Here is a 25116-nt window from a genome sequence, read left to right as displayed (position 1 = left end):
GACTGGCTACTCCAGCTTGTTTCTTGAGACCATTTGCTTGGAAAATTGTTTTCCAGCCTTTCACTCTGAGGTAGTGCTGTCTTTTTCCCTGAGATGGATTTCCTGTAAGCAGCAAAATGTTGGGTCCTTTTTGTGTAGCCAGTCTGTTAGTCTATGTCTTTTTATTGGGGAATTGAGTCCATTGATATTAAGAGATATTAAGGAAAAGTAATTGTTGCTTCCTATTATTTTTGTTGTTAGATTTGGCATTCTTTTCAGACTCAGGAGATTTGTGTGTTTGTGTGTGTGCGTTTGTGTGTGTACATACATCTATACATATATAAAACTAGTCAAAGAAAAAGAGGCTATCTACTTCAGTGGGACACAGAAGAGGTCCCATTGAAGGTATCTGGGATGGGCTAGAGGAAGAAAGGAAAGGGGAAATTATAGCATTCTATTTCAATTTATATCGTATCAAAATATTTTGCGACAAAAAATTAATTAACAATAAACAGAGTGTAAAATACAATGGAATTACATTAGGTTTTTTTTTTCAATCACATCAATCAATATTTTTCCCCTTTGATGGAATGGGTTTTGAACTTTGTGTGATTTTGAATGTAGAGAACTGCATTAGTGGGGAAGACACAGTTTGCAATTCTAGTTAAAATATGTAAAAGTAAATCTGGAATATGTGTTGTTTCAGTGGTGTTATACCAACCACCTTTGGAAGTGAAATTCCTGCGTAACTGTACAACTGCAGTTCTACTTCCTCTTTAATGATTTATCTGGTTCAGTAGCTCTGTATTAGGGAAATCAGGATGGGATCCTTGCTGTAGTTTCCTCCTGATTTTGGCAGGGAACCTTGAGAGCAAGGCTGTCTCAGCCCTCAGATTCATATTTCAGTCCCCTCACTCTCTCCCCTAATTATATATGGCCATTGGTTCTGCCCAGCTTTGAGCTCTGCAGAACCTCTCTTCCTATGGTATTCAACTGTGCAAGATGTTGTGGGGGCGAGGATGGGGACCCTTCTTGAGCATTACTGCCAACCTCACCCATCATACTAATGAGAGAACTTACCACCACCTCCCAATTTCATACATAAATCCCCTTTGTATCTGTCAATGAAGGTTTACAGAGCTATTGGTCCAGTAGCTCAAGACTCTGCTTTAGCTGTTCTTAGTGTTGGCATGAATGGGGAAGAGAAGGTATAAGCCCATGTCAGACAGTTCCTAATGTTTTGCTTCAGTCTTCAATTCCCAGGTATCCCCACCAACTATGTGTCTAGTCCTTAGTCATCCAGCTAATTATTAAGGCAGGATATTCCTGTAGTTTGGTCTAACCTATTCCAAGCCACTGATGGCAGCTGGACACTGTCCACAGCCTCTCCCATCTGTTTTCACTAAATAAAAAAAAATTTTTAGCTGGTATTGATAAATTCATTTACAACTATTACTTCTTTAAGGAATAAAATTAGCTGTGTTTCAACCATCCTTCCTGTTTTCTTTCATCAAGTCAAATGAATGAGGCTGCTAAATGCTTTTTTACCCAGAAGTCTTTCAGTGTTTTCAAGCAGTACTTAAAAGCATTTTGATATGACTGTAGAACAAGCCACTACAATAAAAGCAGCAATTTAATTATGTGATTTTAGGTATGTTCTACATTTTCCTTAACTCATTAAAATTTCTCAAATATAATAGATGATATTCATATATCAAGCTTTAAATAAGAAATGTGGTTTTTATTAGATCTCCCCCCGGGTTTTGTTTCAGTTTGTGTATTGTGTACTTACATGTTATGTCTAAGCCTGGAGATTAGTGTATAATCAGATGCTTCTGCAGTGTTGATGAACTCTATCTAATGCGCTGTCCTTCTGTCTCCAAAGACACAGTCTCTAAAGAAGCACAAGGCAGCATACTTTTTAAAACCTGAAATTAGGTTACTCAGAAGATTCATTAGTGAGCGTATATCACCAGGGATTATGTTTATTTAGTTAGTTGCATTTTTACCAAATAAGCACATGTTAAGCTAGAAGAAGCAGATACTCATCGCTCTGATAAGTCGGAGTGACAAGTATCATAACTGGACATGATTCTTCACTTCCTGCAGCCTTCATATCAGTGATTTCTTGGTTTGTTTTTACAGGAAGAAGGCTAAAACACCATAATAGTGAAGTCCAAGAAACTGGATAAAGATGGATTCTACCGAGGTATCAATGAATCCTCAAGCAGTTGTGAGCTTGACAGTGGCAAAAGTGACTAGGAGTTGACATGAGAATATTCATCTCAATTATCATTTTATTGGTGGAACTTTAAGACTTCAAATTTCAACAACCAGTAATATCTATCATCAGCACTTACAATGGTAACCATAATCAATTTTCTTGTCTTTAATATGTTTACTTTGATTGACCTCAATTTTTTATACCCTGAAAAAAATTAACTCTTAAAATGGGAAATAAATACAAATGATAAGTTCTGTATTTTATAAAGCATCCTGTTCATTTAAACAACATACTTTCTTTGCATATATAAATGTAATCTGGGGATATTTTGATATCTAACAATATGTTTGCATTTAAGTGTTGAACTCAGCTCATGGCACATGCCTATAATCTCAGCACTTGAAAGGTTCACAGAATAAATAAATAAATGTCACATTCTGATAGCTGTTGAGAAATCTATCACCTTTATTAAGAGCCTCAAATTAAATGATAACAATAATAATGAAAATCTCTGTACATATAACTAGGTAAATACCCTCCACTCAAACAATAACAAATTGGTGAACAGTGAATTACCTCCTTAGAAATCTCTCTTCTTTGAAAATAGAATGAACAAAAGTCAGCTAGTTACATTGATAGCACTGGCTCCTAAGCACTAACAGTAACAATGCTAATCTTTTACTCAGTGGCATGATCTCTGTCACCTCTGAGACTAGAGGTATACTAGGAAGAAGGAATTTTTTAAAGCATCCAAGAAAAAGAAGACAATTCCTATGTTGTGACCTATGCAGATAAACAGAGCAAACTGTTGGTCTCTTTAAGAACCAAAGTAGTCATTTGTGGTGTAGCATGTGTGTAATCCCGACTGGAGACCTTAGACTGGAAGTTTGGGGGTTAGAAACCATCCTGGATTATACATATCAAGATCCTGTCTGAAAACAGTTTTAACTAAAAAATATAACCAAAAGTTATATTCAGCCATCAGTTCAACTTCATACAAAATGTAAATAAAAAAAAAATCAGTATGAAAATGCTTTGTGTTAGAAGCCCAAATAGAAAGGAAAATATCTTTGTAGATATCTGGTTGGAGAACATGCAATAGAGCAATACATTTAGAAGCATTTTTTAGGCAACCAATTGTGTGTGAGATTGTCTGAGAGTTGCCAAGTAGTATAATAAAAAAGGGGGTCCACATTCTAAGACTGGATTCCAGAATGGGTCTCCTTCTCTGTGTATTAATAACAGGTAATATTTCTTAGGGTTGCAGAGGTGGGAGTTTCCAGTACCACAAATGTCAGACTTGCAGGAAACTCTCTGGAAGATTTTAAACTAGAGTTGGAAAAATGAAAATCAATCAGGTAAGTTGAAAATAGAGCACTCTTGCTCTGTTGGAAGCAGTGGCTAAAACCTCTGTCACTGGGGATGTGGTCCATATTGTAGCATATTACATTTATTTAAAAGGGCGTACTACAGGGATGTATTGTATCTGAAATACATTCAAATTAATATGTCAGGATACAATTGCAAATAGAAAGAGCCATGGAAAAATAAAGATATGGGAATAATAGAGAGCACCTGAATAATGATAATTTAGCATATATGAACAGATGAAAATGCCATAATGTTTTTAAGTAAAAAAAGGATTAAAAAACCACAAATTTTGATACTCTTGTCATTGGTCTAAAACAAACAAAAAACTCAAATTGACACTCACAACTTCATAATTTATAGAAAAGCCATTGTTTCTAACTAGATATGCAAATGTCCATTCCAAGTTAATTAATATCATTTACTTAGGCAAATGTCCTCATCTGTGTCATGATATTTTCACTTAAATTGGATCAGTCATTTTCTTTATTCTATTATTCCATGTTTGATCTTGAAGTCAAATCTACTCTGCATAGGCAAAGTAAAATAATCGTGATTTGATGGGGTACAGAGTCATCACAGACAGCAGTTTGAAATTTATTTTCAAAGTATTTTTTGAGACAATGTGTGTTCTCTGCATAATTATATCATGCTTTAAAGCCTTCTCTGCTATGAACCACCCTGAATTGTTAAGTGATCACTAAGGGAGAGAGAAACCCAATAAAGAGTTAGTGTCATGGGAGCAACTACAGAAGTGTGTGTGTGTGTGTGTGTGTGTGTGTGTGTGTGTGTGTGTGTGTGTGGTGTTTTCAGGTATGTGGTACACATAGCTGAGTTCATATATGTGCATACACTGTATATTCATGAATGTTAACTCTGGAAGTCTTCAGGGTAAAAACACAAATTGCAGTAAACAAAATTTAAACGTTTCTGAGTACAGAGTTCCAACAGAGACCAGAAGTAACCTTATTGTGTATAGTTCTGTCACATATTCTGGCCTGTTTCAGCACTTCACAAAGGAACAACACACTTGGAGAATGTATCATAAAATTTTAGGCAATTTTGATAATTCTTGAGCCAAAGGTATTTTTATTTCACATAGAATAATAGAACCACATGAGTTAGAAATCCTTACAAAGTAGACACTTGAAAGGGTAATGTTTTTAAAAGTATAATGCATAAGAAAAACCTGGCAAATTTAAAATTGAAACTATATTAAAAAGCCTCTGAGTGTTCCATGCAGATCTAAAAGAAACCAGAAATCAGTGATGAGGAACCACACTGTCACAACTTTCATCTTACTGGGACTGACTGATGACCAGCAACTGCAGGTTCTTGTCTTTATCATTCTCTTCTTCACCTACTCACTGAGCATTTCTGGAAATCTGGCCATCATCTCCCTCATCTTAGTGGATCCTCACCTTAAAACAGCCATGTACTATTTCCTTAAGAACTTTGCTGTCTTAGAGATCTCCTTCACATCTGCAAGCATCCCCAGATACCTGTATAACATAGCAACAGGTGACAAAATGATTACCTATAATGCCTGTGTCGCCCAAGTATTTTTTACTGACCTCTTTGGCATAACTGAATTCTTCCTTCTAGCTGCCATGTCCTACGACCGCTATGTGGCCATCTGCAGGCCACTGCACTATTTGACTATCATGAGTACCACAGTCTGCAGAAGACTTGTGTTTTGTTCTTGGGTAGCTGGTTTATTTATTTTAATCCCCCCACTTAGCCTTGGCCTAAATCTGCAGTTCTGTGATTCCAATATCATTGATCATTTTGTCTGTGATGCTTCTCCTCTCCTTAAAATCTCTTGTTCAGACACTTGGTTCATGGAGCAGACAGTTCTCATCTGTGCTGTACTGACACTTGTTATAACACTGGTGTGTGTTGTACTCTCCTATGTTAATATCATCAAGACAGTTCTTAGATTCCCTTCTGCCCAACAAAAGAAAAAAGCCTTCTCTACCTGTTCTTCCCACATGATTGTGGTTTCCATCACCTATGGCAGCTGCATCTTCATCTACATCAAGCCTTCAGCAAAGGATGAGGTGGCCATCAACAAAGGTGTGATGATTCTCACTACATCCATTGCCCCTATGCTAAACCCCTTCATCTACACACTCAGGAATAGGCAAGTCAAGCAAGCCTTTTGGGACTCAATAAAAAGAACTATAGCATTTTCTAAGCAATAAGCATGGACAGTAGACATCCCAAACTTCTGGGTCCGGTTGACTTTCCCTGAACACTCTTTCTCATTGTGGTTGACTGTCTTTCCTGCTCCCAAAAACATCTTTTAGAATGACATCCTTCCATGTGTGCTAACAGCTTTCAGAAATTATAACACCTGTTTCTCTTGAAAATTAAGAATAACCCCAAAAAATGACAAAGTAAAATAAAACAACAGAGAAGCGATTTCCAGGAAAAAAGGGATTTACATCTGCAAAATTAATTATTTCTTCTAATCCAAAACTTTCGATTGATTTATTCACTAGTTCATTTATTGTGTGTGTTAGTGTGTATTCTCCTTATGATAGGAACTTTTTAGGGCCTAAAAACAGAAGAGGACACAAACAAAAAATCCAAAAACAAAAAACAAAATTATACCCCCTCCCTACCATGTACTTTCAGAGATACAAAGGAGAAATGGGAACAAGCCAGTGAGTGGATAATCAAAATGTTGCATATGCATAGCAGGGAATAATTTTGACCATAAAATGGGATAAAATTCTACCATTTTTAATACAAGAAAGACACAGACAATTGTGCTAAAGTAAGTTAGATACAAAGAGGCAAGTATGTGGATTATAGAAAGGCTGATCTCAAAGAAGTTGAGAATAGATTGGTGTTATCAGAAGCTAGGGGGGTTGAGGAAGAGAAAACTGAGGAAATTTAATTAAATCACAGGTAGGTAGAAGTCAGAAGTTCCAGTGGGATGTTGTAAATATGGTGACTATGTAAATAACTATAGCTACTCTACAGTTCAGAAATCTTTAAAATGAATTTTGAGGGTTCTTATCATACAGAAATTATTAATTCTTGAAGAAACAAAATTTCTATTCTGGTTTGGCTATTACACAGTGTTCTTTTGTATCAAGACACCATATGATACTTCATGAATATGCATACCTTTATGTTAATGCATTCTTGAATAACTAATGTGTAATTAAATAACTTTAGAAATAAAAACCTTGCTCTGAAATAGATGTTTGCCATGAAAGAAAATAATAAACTTTTTGATATTAAAATATCAAAATAATTACTTTATGCTCATTAAAAATGTATTAAATTTATTTTTCATGTAATTTTTTGTTGGTTTACTTATTGTTTTCAATAAATTTCTACCATAGTTTCCCTCCCTTGACTCCTCCCAATCCTCTGCACTTCCCCTCTCACCTAGATCCTACCCAGGATGTGAGGGTGGTCTGACTGAGATATCTGTTATACTACTGATCACAGGCAAGGTTGATCTGTTGATCTGGATCATTGGGTAGGTATACCCTTACCGCCTCACTCCTCCATGTTAGTTTGTCCCTCATGAAGTTGCTCCATCAAAGAGGACAACCTTCCATGAACAGAGGAGGACCTGTCTTCAGTCAAGAGAATAGGGGTAGATGTGCTCCCTTCCAGAACCTCCAAACAAGGTCTCAAAAATATTCATATTTTAAGGGTATCAAATTTGAAGTTTAAAAGAATAAATTGCAAATTGTTTTTCTGAAAATGAGAGTCTCTATATAGCTCTGTCTGTCCTAAAAACTGGCCTCAAACTTACAATATCTGCCTATCTCTGCATCCTGAGTGCTGAAATATTCTGACACATGTTTCAACTGCAATCTGCCACCTGTATATACATATATTGAATTATACAAAATGCCAGTAGTGTAAACAGACACATGCTAAGAAAGAAGCAAAGTGGACTGAATATATGAATACTGAAAACTTAGGAAAGTGTCTTAAAGGAATCTGCAAAACTACAAATAATATTGCCATTTTAATTCATAGTAAAGACACAGTGTTCACCACAGTTCATCCAAAGTGCCTTTGTTTTCAGTCTCACAGTTCTTAAACTGCAGGTCACTACTATTACAGATTGTCAACCCTAAAGGAAGAAGCTGCCAAGTTCTCACTCCTTTGAGTATGAATAGTGTCTGGGCTTTCAAGTATCATGAATCTCTCAACTATGTGTGTGTGTGTGTGTGTGTGTGTGTGTGTGTGTGTGTGTGTGTGGTGTGTGTGTGTGTGTGTGTGTGTGTGTGTGTGTGTGTGTGTTATAATGTATCTGAGTCACTATTTATAACAGAAAACTAAAGGGATAAATGTTTTCTGTAAACAAAGATGAAACATACCCAAGCATTTGAAACCAATGACGGATGTATTCTGTTCATTCTAATGTAATGCTTTCTGCACTTTACATTGTCTAAGTCTATAAATGAAAATTGAGCTCAATTTAATATCTGTTTACAAGCATCTATTTTTGTGTTATTTCTATTTGTTTTCAAATGTATATTTAAAGTAACAACATGATGTTTGTATATACATGTGGGAATGGGTACAACAGTTAAGCAATCTAACATGCCTGTAATCTCAAATTTTCCCTTTATTTTTCTATCTAGTAAAATCTTCTAGGATCTCATTGATGTTTCCATATAAAATCCAATAATATAAACCAGGCATGGTGGTACATCCCTGAAGTCCCAGCATTCTTGGAACACTAAAATAGCAAGATCAGGAGTTTGAGGTCACTTCAGGCTACCTTGTAAGAACCAGTCTCAAAACACTGAATAAAACTTTTTTAAAAATCAATATTATTAACTATAGTCTTTTGGGAGGTAGGACATAACACTTTTCCATTTTCTTCCTGCAACCTTACTGTTTCCCTTAAGTTTTATATTCTTTTCCTTTTATTGAAAATATATTTTTTCTCATATTCTGTATTCTGATTACAGTGTTCCTTCTTATTACTCCTCCCAGTTCCCTCCCTGTTCCCTCCCCATTCCCTCCCCTCCAGATCCACTCCCTTTTGGTCTTTCATTAGAAAAATATATATAGGGCCACAGGCCTCATCCGGCCGGATCAGCGCCGGGGTAGCGGGAGCGCAGGGTTGCCTGACACCCGCCAGCTACCCACGACCCCCGCCACAGGATTTTGGGACTGCTGGTGAGTGGAACACAGCTTCTGCTCCAATCCAATTGCGCGGGACCTGAGACTGCATTAGTTAGGGAAGCAGAAACCGGCCTGAGTAGGGCCACAGGCCTCATCCAGCTGGATCAGCGCCGGGGTAGTGGGAGCGCAGGGTTGCCTGACACCCGCCAGCTACCCACGACCCCCGCCGCAGGATTTTGGGACTGCTGGTGAGTGGAACACAGCTTCTGTTCCAGTCCAATCACGCGGGACCTGAGACTGCTCTGGTTGGGGAGAGAGAAATCGGGCCTACATAGGGCCACAACCCTCTTCCAGTCAGAAAAGCACCGGGGCAGCTGGGGCGCAGGGTCGGCTGACACTCACCAGCTACCCACAACACCCACCACAGGATCTTAAGACTTCTGGAGAGTGGAACACAGCTTCTGCTCCAATCCAATTGCACGCGGGACCAGAGACTGCATTAGTTAGGGAAGCAGAAAAACGGCCTGTGTAGGACCACAGGCCTCTTCCGGCTGGACCAGCACCGGGGTACCGTCAGCTACCCACGACCCCCACCTCAGGATTTTGAGACTGCTGGTGAGTGGAACACAGCTTCTGCTCCAATCTTTAAACAGTGACAACGATAACAACTAACCCCAGAGATTACCAGATGGCGAAAGGTAAACGTAATAATCTTACTAACAGAAACCAAGACCACTCACCATCATCAGAACCCAGCACCCCCACTTCGCCCAGTCCAGGGCACCCCAACACACCGGAAAAGCTAGACACGGATTTAAAAGCATATCTCCTGATGATGATAGAGAACTTCAAGAAGGACTTTAATAACACACTTAAAGAAATGCAGGAGAACACTGCTAAACAGGCAGAAGACAATAAAGAGAAAGCACAAAAATCCCTTAAAGAATTGCAGGAGAACACTGCTAAAGAGTTACAAATCCTTAAAGAAAAACACGATAACATAATCAAACAGGTAGAAGTCCTTACAGAAAAACAGGAAAACACATCCAAACAGATGGTGGAAATGAACAAAACCATACTAGACCTAAAAAGGGAAGTAGACACAATAAAGAAAACCCAAAATGAGGCAACACTGGAGATAGAAACCCTAGGAAAGAAATCTGGAACCATAGATACGAGCATCAGCAACAGAATACAAGAGATGAAAGAGAGAATCTCAGGTGCAGAAGATTCCATAGAGAACATCGGCACAACAATCAAGGAAAATGTAAAATGCAAAAAGATCCTAACTCAAAACATCCAAGAAATACAGGACGCAATGAGAAGACCAAACCTACGGATAATAGGAGTGGATGAGAATGAAGATTTTCAACTCAAAGGACCAGCAAACATCTTCAACAAAATTATAGAAGAAAACTTCCCAAATCTAAAGAAAGAGATGCCCATGAACATACAAGAAGCCTAAAGAACTCCAAATAGACTGGACCAGAAAAGAAATACCTCCCGACACATAATAATCAGAGCAACAAATGCTCTAAATAAAGATAGAATACTAAAAGCAGTAAGAGAAAAAGGCCAAGTAACATATAAAGGCAAGCCTATCAGAATTACACCAGATTTTTCACCAGAGACTATGAAAGCCAGAAGATCCTGGACAGATGTTATACAGACACTAAAAGAACACAAATTCCAGCCCAGGCTACTATACCCAGCCAAACTCTCAATTAACATAGATGGAGAAACCAAAGTATTCCACGACAAAACCAAATTCACACATTATCTCTCCACGAATCCAGCCCTTCAAAGGATAATAACAGAAAAAAACCAATACATGGACAGGAACCACGCCCTAGAAACAACAAGAAGGTAATCCCTCAACAAACCTAAAAGAAGACAGCCACAAGAACAAAATGCCAACTTTAACAACAAAAATAACAGGAAACAACAATTACTTTTCCTTAATATCTCTTAATATCAATGGACTCAACTCCCCGATAAAAAGACATAGACTAACAAACTGGCTACACAAACAAGACCCAACATTTTGCTGCTTACAGGAAACTCATCTCAGAGAAAAGGATAGACACTACCTCAGAATGAAAGGCTGGAAAACAATTTTCCAAGCAAATGGCATGAAGAAACAAGCTGGAGTAGCCATTCTAATATCTGATAAGATTGACTTCCAACCCAAAGTCATTAAAAAAGACAGGGAGGGACACTTCATACTCATCAAAGGTAAAATCCTCCAAGAGGAACTATCAATCCTGAATATCTATGCTCCAAATACAAAGGCAGCCACATTCATTAAAGAAACTTTAGTAAATCTCAAAGGACACATTGCACCTCATACAATAATAGTGGGAGACTTCAACACACAACTTTCACCAATGGACAGATCATGGAAACAGAAATTAAACAGGGACACAGAGAAACTAAGAGAAATTATGAATCAAATGCATCTGGCAGATATCTACAGAACATTCTATCCTAAAACAAAAGGATATACCTTCTTCTCAGCACCTCATGGTACCTTCTCCAAAATTGACCACATAATTGGTCACAAAGCAGGCCTCAACAGATATAAAAATATTGAAATTGTCCCATGCATCCTATCAGATCACCATGGACTAAGGCTGATCTTCAATAACAAAATAAATAATAGAAAGCCAACCTTCACGTGGAAACTGAACAACACTCTTCTCAATGATACCTTGGTCAAGGAAGGAATAAAGAAAGAAATTAAGGACTTTTTAGAGTTCAATGAAAATGAAGCCACAACATACCCAAACTTATGGGACGCAATGAAAGCATTTCTAAGAGGAAAACTCATAGCTATGAGTGCCTCCAAAAGGAAACTAGAGAGAGCACACATTAGCAGCTTGACAACACACCTAAAAGCACTAGAACAAAAGGAAGCAAATTCACCCAAGAGGAGTAGACGGCATGAAATAATCAAACTCAGGGGTGAAATCAACCAAGTGGAAACAAGAAAAACTATTCAAAGAATCAACCAATCAAGGAGCTGGTTCTTTGAGAAAATCAACAAGATAGATAAACCCTTAGCCAGACTCACTAGAGGGCACAGGGAAAGCATCCTAATTAACAAAATCAGAAATGAAAAAGGAGACATAACAACAGATCCTGAAGACATCCAAAACACCATCAGATCCTTCTACCAAAGGCTATACTCAACAAAACTGGAGAACCTGGATGAAATGGAGAAGTTCCTAGACAGATACCAGGTACCAAAGTTGAATCAAGATCAGGTTAATGATCTAAACAGCCCTATATCCCCCAAAGAAATAGAAGCAGTCATTAATAGTCTCCCAACTAAAAAAAGCCCAGGACCAGATGGGTTTAGTGCAGAGTTCTATCAGACCTTCAAAGAAGATCTAATCCCAGTTCTTCACAAACTATTCCACAAAATAGAAACAGAAGGTACTCTACCCAACTCATTCTATGAAGCCACAATTACTCTGATACCTAAACCACAAAAAGACCCAATAAAGATAGAAAACTTCAGACCAATATCCCTTATGAATATTGATGCAAAAATCCTCAATAAAGTTCTTGCTAACCGAATCCAAGAACACATCAAAACAATCATCCATCCTGACCAAGTAGGTTTCATCCCAGGGATGCAGGGATGGTTCAATATACGGAAATCCATCAACGTCATCCAGTATATAAACAAACTCAAAGACAAAAACCACATGGTCATCTCGTTAGATGCGGAAAAAGCATTTGACAAGATCCAACACCCATTCATGATAAAAGTCTTGGAAAGATCAGGAATTCAAGGCCCATACCTAAACATGATAAAAGCAATCTACAGCAAACCAGTAGCCAACATCAAAGTAAATGGTGAGAAGCTTGAAGCAATCCCTCTAAAATCAGGGACTAGACAAGGCTGTCCACTTTCTCCATACCTATTCAACATTGTACTTGAAGTCCTAGCCAGAGCAATTCGACAACAAAAGGAGATCAAAGGGATACAAATTGGAAAAGATGAAGTCAAAATATCACTTTTTGCAGATGATATGATAGTATATATAAGTGACCCTAAAAATTCCACCAGAGAACTCCTAAGCCTGATAAACAGCTTCGGTGAAGTAGCTGGATATAAAATTAACTCAAACAAATCAATGGCCTTTCTCTACACAAAGAATAAACAGGCTGAGAAAGAAATTAGGGAAACAACACCCTTCTCAATAGTCACAAATAATATAAAATATCTTGGCGTGACTCTAACTAAGGAAGTGAAAGATCTGTATAATAAAAACTTCAAGTCTCTGAAGAAAGAAATTATAGAAGATCTCAGAAGATGGAAAGATCTCCCATGCTCATGGATTGGCAGGATCAACATTGTAAAAATGGCTATCTTGCCAAAAGCAATCTACAGATTCAATGCAATCCCCATCAAAATTCCAAATCAATTCTTCAACGAATTAGAAAGTGCAATCTGCAAATTCATCTGGAATAACAAAAAACCTAGGATAGCAAAAACTCTTCTCAAGGATAAAAGAACCTCTGGTGGAATCACCATGCCGGACCTAAAGCTCTACTACAGAGCAATTGTGATAAAAACTGCATGGTACTGGTATAGTGACAGACAAATAGACCAATGGAATAGAATTGAAGACCCAGAAATGAACCCACACACCTATGGTCACTTGATCTTCGACAAGGGAGCTAAAAACATCCAGTGGAAGAAAGACAGCATTTTCAACAAATGGTGCTGGCACAACTGGTTGTTAACATGTAGAAGAATGCGAATTGATCCATTCCTATCTCCTTGTACTAAGGTCAAGTCTAAGTGGATCAAGGAACTTCACATAAAACCAGAGACACTGAAACTTATAGAGGAGAAAGTGGGGAAAAGCCTTGAAGATATGGGCACAGGGGAAAAATTCCTGAATAGAACAGTAATGGCTTGTGCTGTAAGATCGAGAATTGACAAGTGGGACCTCATGAAACTACAAAGCTTCTGCAAGGCTAAAGACACCATCAATAAGACAAAAAAACCACCAACAGATTGGCAAAGGATCTTCACCTATCCTAAATCAGATAAGGGACTAATATCCAATATATATAAAGAACTCAAGAAGGTGGACTCCAGAAAGTCAAATAACCCCATTAAAAATGGGGCTCAGAACTGAACAAAGAATTCTCACCTGAGGAATACCGAATGGCAGAGAAGCACCTGAAAAAATGTTCAACATCCTTAATCATCAGGGAAATGCAAATCAAAACAACCCTGAGATTCCACCTCACACCAGTCAGAATGGCTAAGATCAAAAATTCAGGTGACAGCAGATGCTGGCGAGGATGTGGAGAAAGAGGAACACTCCTCCATTGTTGGTGGGATTGCAAGCTTGTACAACCACTCTGGAAATCAGTCTGGCGGTTCCTCAGAAAATTGGACATAGTACTACCGGAGGATCCAGCAATACCTCTCCTGGGCATATATCCAGAAGATGTCCCAACCGGTAAAAAGGACACATGCTCCACTATGTTCATAGCAGCCCTATTTATAATAGCCAGAAGCTGGAAAGAACCCAGATGTCCCTCAACAGAGGAATGGATACAGAAATTATGGTACATTTACACAATGGAGTACTACTCAGCTATTAAAAAGAATGAATTTATGAAATTCCTAGCCAAATGGATGGACCTGGAGGGCATCATCTTGAGTGAAGTAACACAATCACAAAAGAACTCACACAATATGTATTCATTGATAAGTGGATATTAGCCCAAAACTTAGGATACCCAAGATATAAGATACAATTTGATAAACGCATGAAACTCAAGAAGAATGAAGACCAAAGTGTGGACACTGTGCACCTTCTTAGAATTGGGAACAAAACACCCAGGGAAGGAGTTACAGAGACAAAGTTCGTAGCTGTGATGAAAGGATGGACCATTTAGAGACTGCTGTATCCAGGGATCCGTCCCATAATCAGCTTCTAAACGCTGACACCATTGCATACACTAGCAAGATTTTGCTGAAAGGACCCAAATATAGCTGTCTCTTGTGAGACGATGCCGGGGCCTAGCAAACACAGGAGTGGATGTTCACAGTCAGCTATTGGATGTATCACAGGGCTCCCAATGGAGAAGCTAGAGAAAGTACCCAAGGAGCTAAAGGGATCTGCAACCCTATTGTTGGAACAACATGATGTACTAACCAGAACCCTGGAGCTCTTGTCTCTAGCTGCATATGTATCGAAAGATGGCCTAGTTGGCCATCAATGGAAAGAGAGGCCCATTGGACTTGCAAACTTTATATGCCCCAATATAGGGGAATGCCAGGGCCAAAAGAATGGGAATGGGTGGGTAGGGAAGTGGGGGGCGCTATGGGGGACTTTTGGGATAGTATTGGAAATGTAATTGAGGAAAATATGTAATAAAAATATAAAAAAAAAACAAAAAAAAAACAAAAACAAAAAAAAAAACAAAAAAAAAAAGAAAAATATATATATACTTCTAAGAGATAACAACAAAACATGACAAAATAAAGTATAGTAAGACAAAGCAAAAACCATCACTGAAGTAGAACAAGACAACTCAAAAGAAGGAAGAGTCCCAAGATCAGCCACAAGAATCATTCTCACACTCCAGAGTGCCATAAAAAAATACTAAAGTCGTTTAGAAAAAGCCATAGGGAAACTACTACTGTAGAAGCTTCACAAATCATATACACACACATATAAAAAGGTCTTATGTGTATTTATCCTACAATGGGGGGAAAATGCCATTACCAGATACCACAGGATAACAAATTAAAAGTCCAGTGTCAAGAAAGGGTTATTCTTTGGAGTCTGTTAACAAGTGACATCCCACAGATTGCCAAATGCCAGGGACCCACCCCAGCATTCAGACATGTCCTATCAGAGGAGATAAGGAACAGGCAGAAGGAATTAATGGATGAATGAGTCAGAGACTGTGGCTGGAGAATCTTGTATCTCGGACTGACTAGCAAACAGGATGTTTCTTTATTTATGCAGATTCCATAATAGAGACAAACTTATGATTTCAAAAGAAATACAGAGCACATCATGTTATCCCTGGACTTGTGTTACAAGTACAGAGAGAATAGGTATTATCAATCTCAAATAACTTTAGACTACATAAGCATTTATGACATATAACATTTTATTCTTCAGGAAAGTGACACATTAAACAGAGAGAAATATATCTGGCCTCCCAAGTCTTGAGGACAACTTGTAAGTTAGCCTAGCTTAAAAGTTTAAAAGTGGGAGTGTGAGCGGGAGGCAGAGCCAGGGGAGCTGCTCCTGTAGCCCTGGCAGCTCCCCCTGGCCTCAGGCACAGCTGCTTGAGGAGGGAGGAGTTACTGCAGCTGCTTGGTACATTGCCTTCACCCCTGGTACCCAGTCAGTGGGTTCTCCTGTGATCTTTTGCAGGGGCACCTCGAAGCTCCGCCCTCAGCTTTTCCTCTAGCCCTGCACTGTCCCCACCCTTTTCTGACAGATTGCGGCCTCCCTCTTTCAGGCAGTCTTTCTTTTTTCCTAAGAGTAACCCCCCCAACCCCCGCCGCCCCGACCACACCCTTTGAGGCACCCCTCCTCATTTCTCAGATTGAAGATTGTTAGCTTCTTGGAGGAAGAATAAAAAAAAATTAAGATTTCGGGAGTAAGGGGGTTTCTGAGGTCCGGGTTGCTACAAGCAGGCAGTGATGGCAGTGACCTAAAATCCTCAAGAAGCCCCGGGGTCTTGCCCCAGAAGCACCCGGGAGAAAGAAGGTTGTGTGGAGCCCACCGCAGTGGTGGTTCCTCCCTCAGTACATCAGGATCCTCTGTGGACCCCGAAATACTTTCATTCTCAGGACTCAGGGACTCAGCAGAGACCGCTCCTAATGGTACAGGATGCCTCAAAGAGCACTCCGGCCCTAAGTACACACAGCCTCCAAATCCAGCCCACTGGTCGGATCCAAGCCATGGTCCTCCAAGGGGTCCAGGACCACCTAGAGGAGGAGGCTACCCTGATGAGAGTGAGACAGGTTCAGAAGAGTCAGGAGTGGACCAGGAACTCTCAAGAGAGAATGAGACTGGGTACCAGGGGGATGGGAGTCCTTTTCTTTCCATTCCATCTGCTTGTAACTGCCAGGGAAGTTCTGGGGTCCCCGAAGGGACTTACTCCGAGGAAGGAGATGGCTCTTCTAGCAGCCTTTGCCACCATTGCACCTCTCTAGCCTTGGGGGAAGATGAAGAGTTGGAAGACGAATATGATGATGAGGAACCTATTAAATTTCCCAGTGATTATTCACGTGTGTCCAGTGGAAAGAAACCCCCGTCCCGGAGACAGAAGAACAGTTTTCTGATCAAGGAGGATGTTCGTGATAGTGGACGCAGAGAACCCAAGGCCCCAGGTCGTCATCGGCTGGCCCGAAAAAGAAGTCAGACAGATAAGCGCAGAGGCCTGGGACTGTGGGGAGTAGAGGAACTATGTCAGCTTGGACAAGCAGGCTTCTGGTGGCTGATTGAACTTCTGGTATTGGTGGGAGAGTATATGGAAACCTATAGCCATCTCATTTACGCACGCAGGAAGCTGAAAGGCAGTGACCTGGACCTTTTTCGAGTCTGGGTGGGGGTCTGGGCCAGGAGACTGGGGGGCTGGACCCGCGTGACGTTCCAGTTTCTAAGCCAGAGCTTCTTCTGTGTGGCGGGGCTGCTCATCTGTATTCTTAGGGTAGTGGGTGCTTTCCTCCTCCTGGCTCTCGCCCTCTTCTGGGGATGTCTACAGTTGGGCTGGAGGTTTTCGGTGGGACTGGGCAACCGGTTAGGCTGGAGGGATAAGACCACTCGGCTGTTCTCTTGGCTGGGTTCTCCAGCCTTGCATCATTGCTTGACTCTGCTGAAAGATAACAAACCATGGTAGCAGCTGGTAAGGTTAATACAGTGGGGCTGGCAGGAGCTGCCCTGGGTCAAGCAGAGGACTAAGAAACAGGACAATGTACCTGTAGCTAGCGGGTGATACTGCCAAGCCTGAAGAGGAAGTGGCCCGACTCTTGACCATGGCTGGGGTTCCTGAAGATGAACTAAACACTTTTCATGTGCTGGGGGTTGAAGCTACAGCATCCGACACTGAACTAAAGAAGGCCTGTAGGCAGCTAGCAGTAATGGTCCATCCTGATAAAAAATCACCATCCCCGGGCTGAGGAGGCCTTCAAAATTTTGCGGGCAGCTTGGGACATTGTCAGCAACCCAGAGAGGTGGAAGGAATATGAGATGAAATGAATGGCAGAGAATGAGCTCAGCCGGTCAGTGAATGAATTTCTGTCGAAGCTACAAGATGACCTCAAGGAAGCAATAAACACTATGATGTGCAGCAAATGCCAAGGAAAGCATAGGAGGTTTGAAATGGACCGGGAACCCAAGAGTGCCAGATACTGTGCTGAGTGTAACAGGTTGCATCCTGCTGAGGAAGGAGACTTCTGGGCAGAGTGGAGCATGCTGGGCCTCAAGATCACCTACTTTGCACTGATGGATGGAAAGGTGTATGACATCACAGAGTGGGTTGGATGCCAGCGTGTGGGTATCTCCCCAGATACCCACAGAGTTCCTTACCACATCTCATTTGGTTCTCGGGTACCAGGCACCAGTGGCCGGCAGAGGGCCACTCCAGAGTCCCCTCCTGCTGACCTGCAGGATTTCTTGAGCCGGATCTTTCAAGTTCCTCCGGGGCCGATGTCCAATGGGAACTTCTTTGACGCACCTCACCCTGGCCCTGGGAACACTTCGACCTCTAGGCCCAACAGTTCAGTACCCAAGGGAGAAGCCAAACCTAAACAGCGGAAGAAAGTGAGGCGGCCCTTTCAACGATGACACCCCTTCTCTTCCTTTCTCAAATCAATGTCAGGGAGTCAAAAGGGCTGTGTACAGCACAGGATGGAATTTGATTTATTTTTAAATACTTTACAAAGAGAAACATTTTAAATTGTTCACTCACTACTTAGAGGAAGCCCATGATCTCTTCTCCCTTTCCCCCAACACCCAGGAACTGAATCTTGCTTTCTGACAATACCAAAGAAATAGGAGGTGGTTAGAGCAAAGAACTTAGGGGCTGGACCTAGTCCAGACAGTACGCTTCTGAGGTATGGGAACTGGGGATTTCTCTGGGGTCTGTATGCCTTTATCTTATCATCTGCTCTTAAGAACAGATGAAACACACCGTGCCCTTTTCAATGAGTGTATCTTATTTCTTAAACCCATATCAGGGGTTCCCCTCCCCCCTTTACCCTGATATACTAGCTAAAAGAAAAAGCATGTAGCCCTAATTTTGGAGACACAGAACTCAAGAGTGGAAACTGATTTTTTCCTTTGACTTTCACTTTATGGGTAAGACACCTAACCTCAGGCTTGTTGTTGCAAGGATGGCCAAAATTAATTAATTTTTTAAAAATCAGATTTATGCCCTGTGCCCTTGGGTGAGAGGGAAGGATAGAGGGGATCCCAGAGGCCCCCTTGTTAGCCAAGGGTTTGTATTTTTTTAAGTTTGTTCATATTTGTATGTACATATCTATTTAAAGCCAGGGGATTATCTTTCTATAAATATATAACTGGCAACTTACATCTTCCTTCTCTTCTTTACCTATGTAGCTGGGAGTCCTTTTCTATTTTCTTCTGGAAGATAGGGTCTTACTGTGTAGACCAGGCTGGACTCCAGATTGCAGTGATTCTCCTGCCTCTGCCTCCACCTCCTGAGGGCTGACTAGTATTATAGGCATGTGCCTCCACTCCTCACGTGCGAGCTCTTTTTTCTTATTTGAGAATTCTTTCCTTGCTGTTAGCTGTGAGTGAAAGGTATTGGACCAAAAGAGTAGAGACAAAATTTTGCTTAAAAGTTTTATAGTAAGTCAGCATTTTGCATTTTCTCCCCAGCATTATGAGAACATCTCTCTGTCCTTCCTTATCAAATTTCAGCCATAACTGAAAAACTCTATTTTAAGAAAAATATACAGCAAAACAGTACTTGGAGTTGGTAGGTTTAGAAGATATGGAAAAACATAATCACCAGAAAAGCTGCCCAAACAATGATGGCTTCTAGCTGGATAGAGGAGAGTGAGTGGTAGCGCCGTTAACCTCATCCACCTTTCCTGATTCAGAGAATCTTGACCCTATGAAGGCTGGACCCAGGAACCCCATTTTCCAGTTTCTTCCTTCTTGGAGTTTAGAAAGGTTTATCTTATCTCTCAGGCTTCCAAGATACAGAAGATAGTGTGGAGAAGGGAAAACATTATATATTAGTTCCAGTGCCTTCCCTCAATGCCTGCAGAACTAGCAACCCATCTTTTAGTATTTGTTGATTCCAAAGAGACGAACCCCATGGAACTGGGGTAGCTTAGGCAGCAGCACGCTGAGCAGTGAGGCAGTGTTGATGAGGAAGTGAGCAGCATCATACTTGGTGTAGAAGCTGGCCAGGAGGTAGCTAGAAAAAAAAATTAGGATGATGGAGGTTGGCCTCCCAAATCACATTCATACCTTACCAGTGACTTTCTTTTCTATTTTGAACTACTAGTTTTATTGCATGTAGTTCAACAACTATTTCAGCTAATCAATGGTATTTAATGAGGTTCAGGATATAATCAGAAGGCATCTTTAACTAGAGATGATAAATCAGTTTGTTTGTTAATGGTTAATGATTAACTGAAAGTGACAGCCAAAGCTGTTTCAGCGTATATGACTTTTGGAGCACTTTTTGCTTCCTTTCTCCAAGTCAGTTTTACTTTTTAACCATCAATATACATTCTGCCTTTACCTTCTTGCTTTCTTTTGGGACTGTAAAATCACTTGACTTTAGTTAGGAGTTTGGTTTATTCTCAGTCCTGTCTCCCTTTCCTTAATACCATGGAACCAGCAAGGAATGCTTGACTATGTCTTGTACTTTATAATGTAGGCTTAGGACTAGTGTGTGTGTGTGTGTGTGTGTGTGTGTGTGTGTGTGTGTGTGTGTGTGTGTGTGTGTAAACATAAGTACATGTTCAAGGGTTAGTACACATGGAGACCAGAGGTCAACATGAGTTGTCATGAATTGCTCTCCACTTTCTTTACTTTTTTTTTTCTTTTTGGAGCCAGGGTTGCTTTCTGACTCTGAAGTGCAGCAATTTGGCTAAACTGTCTGGCCAGTGAGCCCTAGGGATCTTCCTGCCTCTGACTCTTCAGTGCTGGGATTATAGGCACCCATGGTTGTAAATGGCCACATCTGGCTTTTACATATGTGCAAGGGATTGAACTCAAGTTCTTAATCTTTACGGCAAGCACTTGACTAAACCATTTCCCCAACCCCTAGTACCTTTTCCCTGGTTAGTAGAGCCATTTCCAACTCAGCATCTCCTGCACACCCAAACTCACAGTACAATAGGAGAGATGCTGAGAAACTTTTGTGAGGAGGTAAACTGTAGTCCATAGTCCATCTGCTCCCAATGTGTCAAAAGCCGAGCCTTTCCTTGGTCAGGGGTCTCAAAGGGCGTCCCTTTGACTGTATGTAGGAAGATATACATTGCCTGGGAAGAGGGAAAGGGACAGTATAAGGGACAGAAAGTAGTCAAGATCCCAAAAGGAAGACATAAATTCCCGAACAGCTGGTGACTTTATTTTGTTTTGGATGGGATAGACCGGGGTTGGGTACAGGGTTTGAACAGCGGGTGACTTTATTTTGTTTTGGTTGGGATAGACCGGGGTTGGGTACAGGGTTTGGTTTACTGCTCACCAAGTTATGGATGACGTTGGTCAGGGTCCAGACAACAGGAATGCTGAAGAAAGGGATGCTGAGGAGAACCACGTGCAGCAGTCCTACCAAGATGATGTAACCAGCCAGATGCCCCGACTGTTCATCACTCGAGTGTTGGGGTTTACTTCGCTGTGTGCCACCCCCACATTCATCCTACCACAGTGAGGGATCAGGCAGGAGTCCAATTCAGTCTCCTCATTAGCCCTGATTGAGCTTGTTCCCCAGCTGTCTCCTGAAAAGCCAAAGTCCCCTGAAGTCTTGGGAATGAAAGGATTTCCCTACCATGCAAAAAAAGAAAAAACTGAACACTTTGTTAAAACTTGAGAAGACATGAAGCAGCTGGGTGTGGTGGCTCATGCTTGTAATCCCTGAATTTAGGAGGATGAGGCATGAGAACTATTTGACCTTTCTCCAAAACAAACAAAAATGCAAGAGGGTTTTCTAAATGGCTAAGCTGGAAAAGGTATTTGTCACCATGCCTAAAGACCTGAGTTGGATCCCCAGGACCCATCAAGAAGGAGGTGATAACCAACTCCGGAAAGCTGTCTTCTGACTTGCGTACCTTCAGTTGTTAGTGTGTACACTCACACAACTGGGGTTTTTACTCAGATCTTTACATTTCAACTAAATATAAAGCAATAAGTTTAAAATAAAAAGTTTAAAAGATCTTGCAGGCTGCAGGCTGCTGTATTCTATTAATTTCTTTTCTATTGGTTTCTTAGTTAAAAGACTAACTGTAACTTTTTTATTCACTTTCCATCCTGATCACAGCCCCCTTCCTCCTCTTCTCCCAGTCCCACCCTTATAAATCCCTCCTCTCATTGTCCCCTCCCCTACTCCTCAAAGAAGTAGAGCCTCCCTTGGGTGCCACCCACCCTGAGTTATCTAGCCCAGCAGGACTAGGCACATCCTCTCCCAGTGAGGCCCAACGAGGCAGTCCAGGTAGAGGAAGGGGATCCAATGGCAGGCAAAAGAATCAGAGACAGACCCCCTCTTGCTCCACTTGTTAGGGGACCCACATGAGTATCAAGCCACATATTTACTACAAATGTATAGGGGGTCTAGGTCCAGCTCCTGTATACTCTTTAATGGGTGACCCACCTCTGTGAGCCCCCATGGTCCCAGGTTAGTAGACTGTGTGGGTCTTCTTACAGTGCCCTTGACCCCTCCCACTTTCTCACTTCTACCTCCTAGGGCTCTACCTGATGTTTGGCTATGGGTCTCTGCATCTGCCTCAGCTGCTAGATGAAGCTGCTCAGGAGACAGTTATGCTAGGTTCCTGTCTGCAAACATAGCAGTGTCATTAATAGTATCAGGAGTTGGCTCTCTCACATGGGATGGGTCTCAAGTTAGGGCAGTCATTGGATGGCTGTTCCCTCATTCTCTTCTCTATCTTTATCTCTGTCCATCTTTTAGGCAAGACAAAATTTGGGTTGGAGGTTTTGTGGGCAGATTGATGTCCCACTCCCTCCTCTGGAAGTCCTGCCTGGCTACAGGAGATGGCCACTTCAGTCTCTATGTCCTCCTCTGGTAGGAATCTTAGCTAGAATCATCCCTGTATCCTCTCCCATCCCAGGCCTCCAGCTAGTCAACATCTCATCAGAGGTACACAAACCCCCTCCCCCATAGCTGATTTCCATTCTCACTCCCAGTCCTTTCTCGCCTCCTCTCTCCCCATGCCTGATTGCCATCCCCATTCCCTTCCTCACCTCCACTCCTATCCAGTTCCCTCCATTCACCTCTGATGACCACTTATTCCCACTTCTGACTGAGATTTGAGAATAGTCCCTTGGTACCTCCATACTACCCAGTTTCTTTGGGTCTGTGGATTGTAACATGGTTATCCTACACTTTATGGCTAATGTCCACTTATAAGTGAATACATACTATAAGTATCTTTCTGACTCTGGTTACTTTGCTCAGGGTGATAGTCTCAAGTTTCATCCATTTACCTGCAAAATTTATGATGTCTTTGTTTTAAATAGCTGGATAGCATTCTATTGTGTAGATGTACACCATTTTCTTTATCCATTCTGAAGCTGAGGGACATCTAGATTGTTTCCAGTTTGGAGCTATTACAAATCTTGAATGTCTGAGAAGCACTTCTGACTGCCCAGTAGTGGGGGTGGGGACCAGGGCCAGAGCTCCACGTGTACCCCAGCACCTGCCCAAGGGACACTACTCCCTCATACCCATACATCTGTGAGCCAGACTGTCCACGGAACCAGCCCCTCTTTTCTATATACTCAGCCACAAGGCTACCCATCTCCCCCACTGTGCCCAACTCTCCCTTTTGTAAGTATGTGAAAAGGAAAGAATGCAAGTGTCAGAATTGACTGGAGCCCTTCTCTCCAGTAGAGACTTTTAACCATGTAATAATGTAAAGAGAAGTTGTTGGTGTTCAAAGACTCCATGTGGCTGTGCAATTTCTGTACATTTGCAATTAGAAATATTAAAGATTTATTTAGCTATTTAAAAAAATAAATGTTCAACATCAGGGAAATGCAAATCAAAACGACTATGAGATTCCATCTTACATCAATGATAATGGGTAAGATCAAAAACTAAAATGATAGCACATGCTGGTGAGGATGTAGAGCAAGGGGAACACTTCTTCATTGCTGGTGAGACTGCACACTCATAGAACCACTTTGGAAATCTGGCAATTTCTCAGAAACTGAGACTAGTTCTGCCTCAAGACCCAGCTGTACCATATACCCTGAGTATATCCTGGGCATATACCCAAAAGATGCTCACTATACCATAGGGACACTTGAGTCCTATCAACTATGTTTGTAGCAGCTTTATTCATAACAGACCTCACTGTAACTTAATGTGAACCAGGTTCTGCTAGAGACCAGCCCCAGCTCTCAGCTCAGGTTCTGAGAGGAGGAAAGGGACCTCTGTGAAAATGAAGACAATGACCACCTGTTGACATTCAAGTAAGCTATTCAACCAAATAGCTTGAGCCATCTTTATCCATACAATCACAATCCTGCTCACCCAAGTGAAGTGGAAAGTTCTAGTTCTTTGGAAAGTTAGTTATGCCAAATCCTGTTTTGCTGGGGCACACAGGTAAAAGGATGTCCTGCTAGAGCAAACACATGAAAGACTGTTTTCCTGAAGCAGACACAGATGAAAGAAAGCTTTCTTAGGCTTTCATTTTATACCAAAGATCTAGCATGTTGTATTTTTATTTTCATTTCATTTTAGAGGGTTTTTTTACTTTTCTTAAATCCTATGATGGATATTTTATTGTTAAATAGTGTGCTGTACATTATTCATAAGTCTGTGTATGTTCCATGGACTGATAAGAAGATTGTATATTCTGAAGTGTTTGGATGAAATGTTCTATAAATGTCTCTTAGGTTCATTTGATGTTATGTCATTTAACTCAGATGTCTCTCTGTTTATTTGCCTTGAAATGATATTTCTATCATTATACCAGTGTTTGATGCATTTATATTTAGAATTACATTTTCTCTTCATACATTTATGCTTTAATCAGCATGAGATAACCTTTTTATTTCTTCTGAATAATTTTGGCTTAAATTTATTTGTCAGTTCTTATCACTCTAATGCCTGTTTAGTTTCTTATTCTATATACTTGAAATACCTTTTTCTATATTTTTACCCTAATATTAAATTTGTGTTTAAGGGTGAGGTGTGTCATGGGAGCA

At 40.8% G+C, this 25116-nt stretch overlaps 1 protein-coding gene and 2 pseudogenes across 1 annotated transcript; 2 read left to right on the top strand and 1 right to left on the bottom strand.

The window, feature by feature from the left end:
- The first annotated feature begins 4839 nt into the window (after window positions 1–4839).
- Window positions 4840–5775, top strand: LOC110303694 (olfactory receptor 6C2-like). Its single transcript, XM_085843447.1, has one exon. It carries the CDS (start codon window positions 4840–4842, stop codon window positions 5773–5775), a length of 936 nt encoding a protein of 311 aa, XP_085699573.1.
- Window positions 5776–7915: 2140 nt separating this feature from the next.
- LOC110302915 (dnaJ homolog subfamily C member 14 pseudogene) lies at window positions 7916–18531 on the top strand (annotated as a pseudogene).
- Window positions 18532–19851: 1320 nt separating this feature from the next.
- On the bottom strand, window positions 19852–21706 carry LOC110303392 (ORM1-like protein 2; annotated as a pseudogene).
- Window positions 21707–25116: the final 3410 nt, after the last annotated feature.

Source organism: Mus caroli, unplaced genomic scaffold (assembly GCF_978045245.1).
Source record: "Mus caroli unplaced genomic scaffold, Mus_caroli_1 scaffold_9, whole genome shotgun sequence".
Taxonomy (NCBI): domain Eukaryota; kingdom Metazoa; phylum Chordata; class Mammalia; order Rodentia; family Muridae; genus Mus; species Mus caroli.
This window is presented reverse-complemented; position numbering and strand designations above follow the sequence as displayed.

Bases quoted from the DNA above. Each gene is read 5' to 3' on its own strand.
- LOC110303694 (XM_085843447.1), top strand. From the start codon at position 4,840: ATGAGGAACCACACTGTCACAACTTTCATCTTACTGGGACTGACTGAT.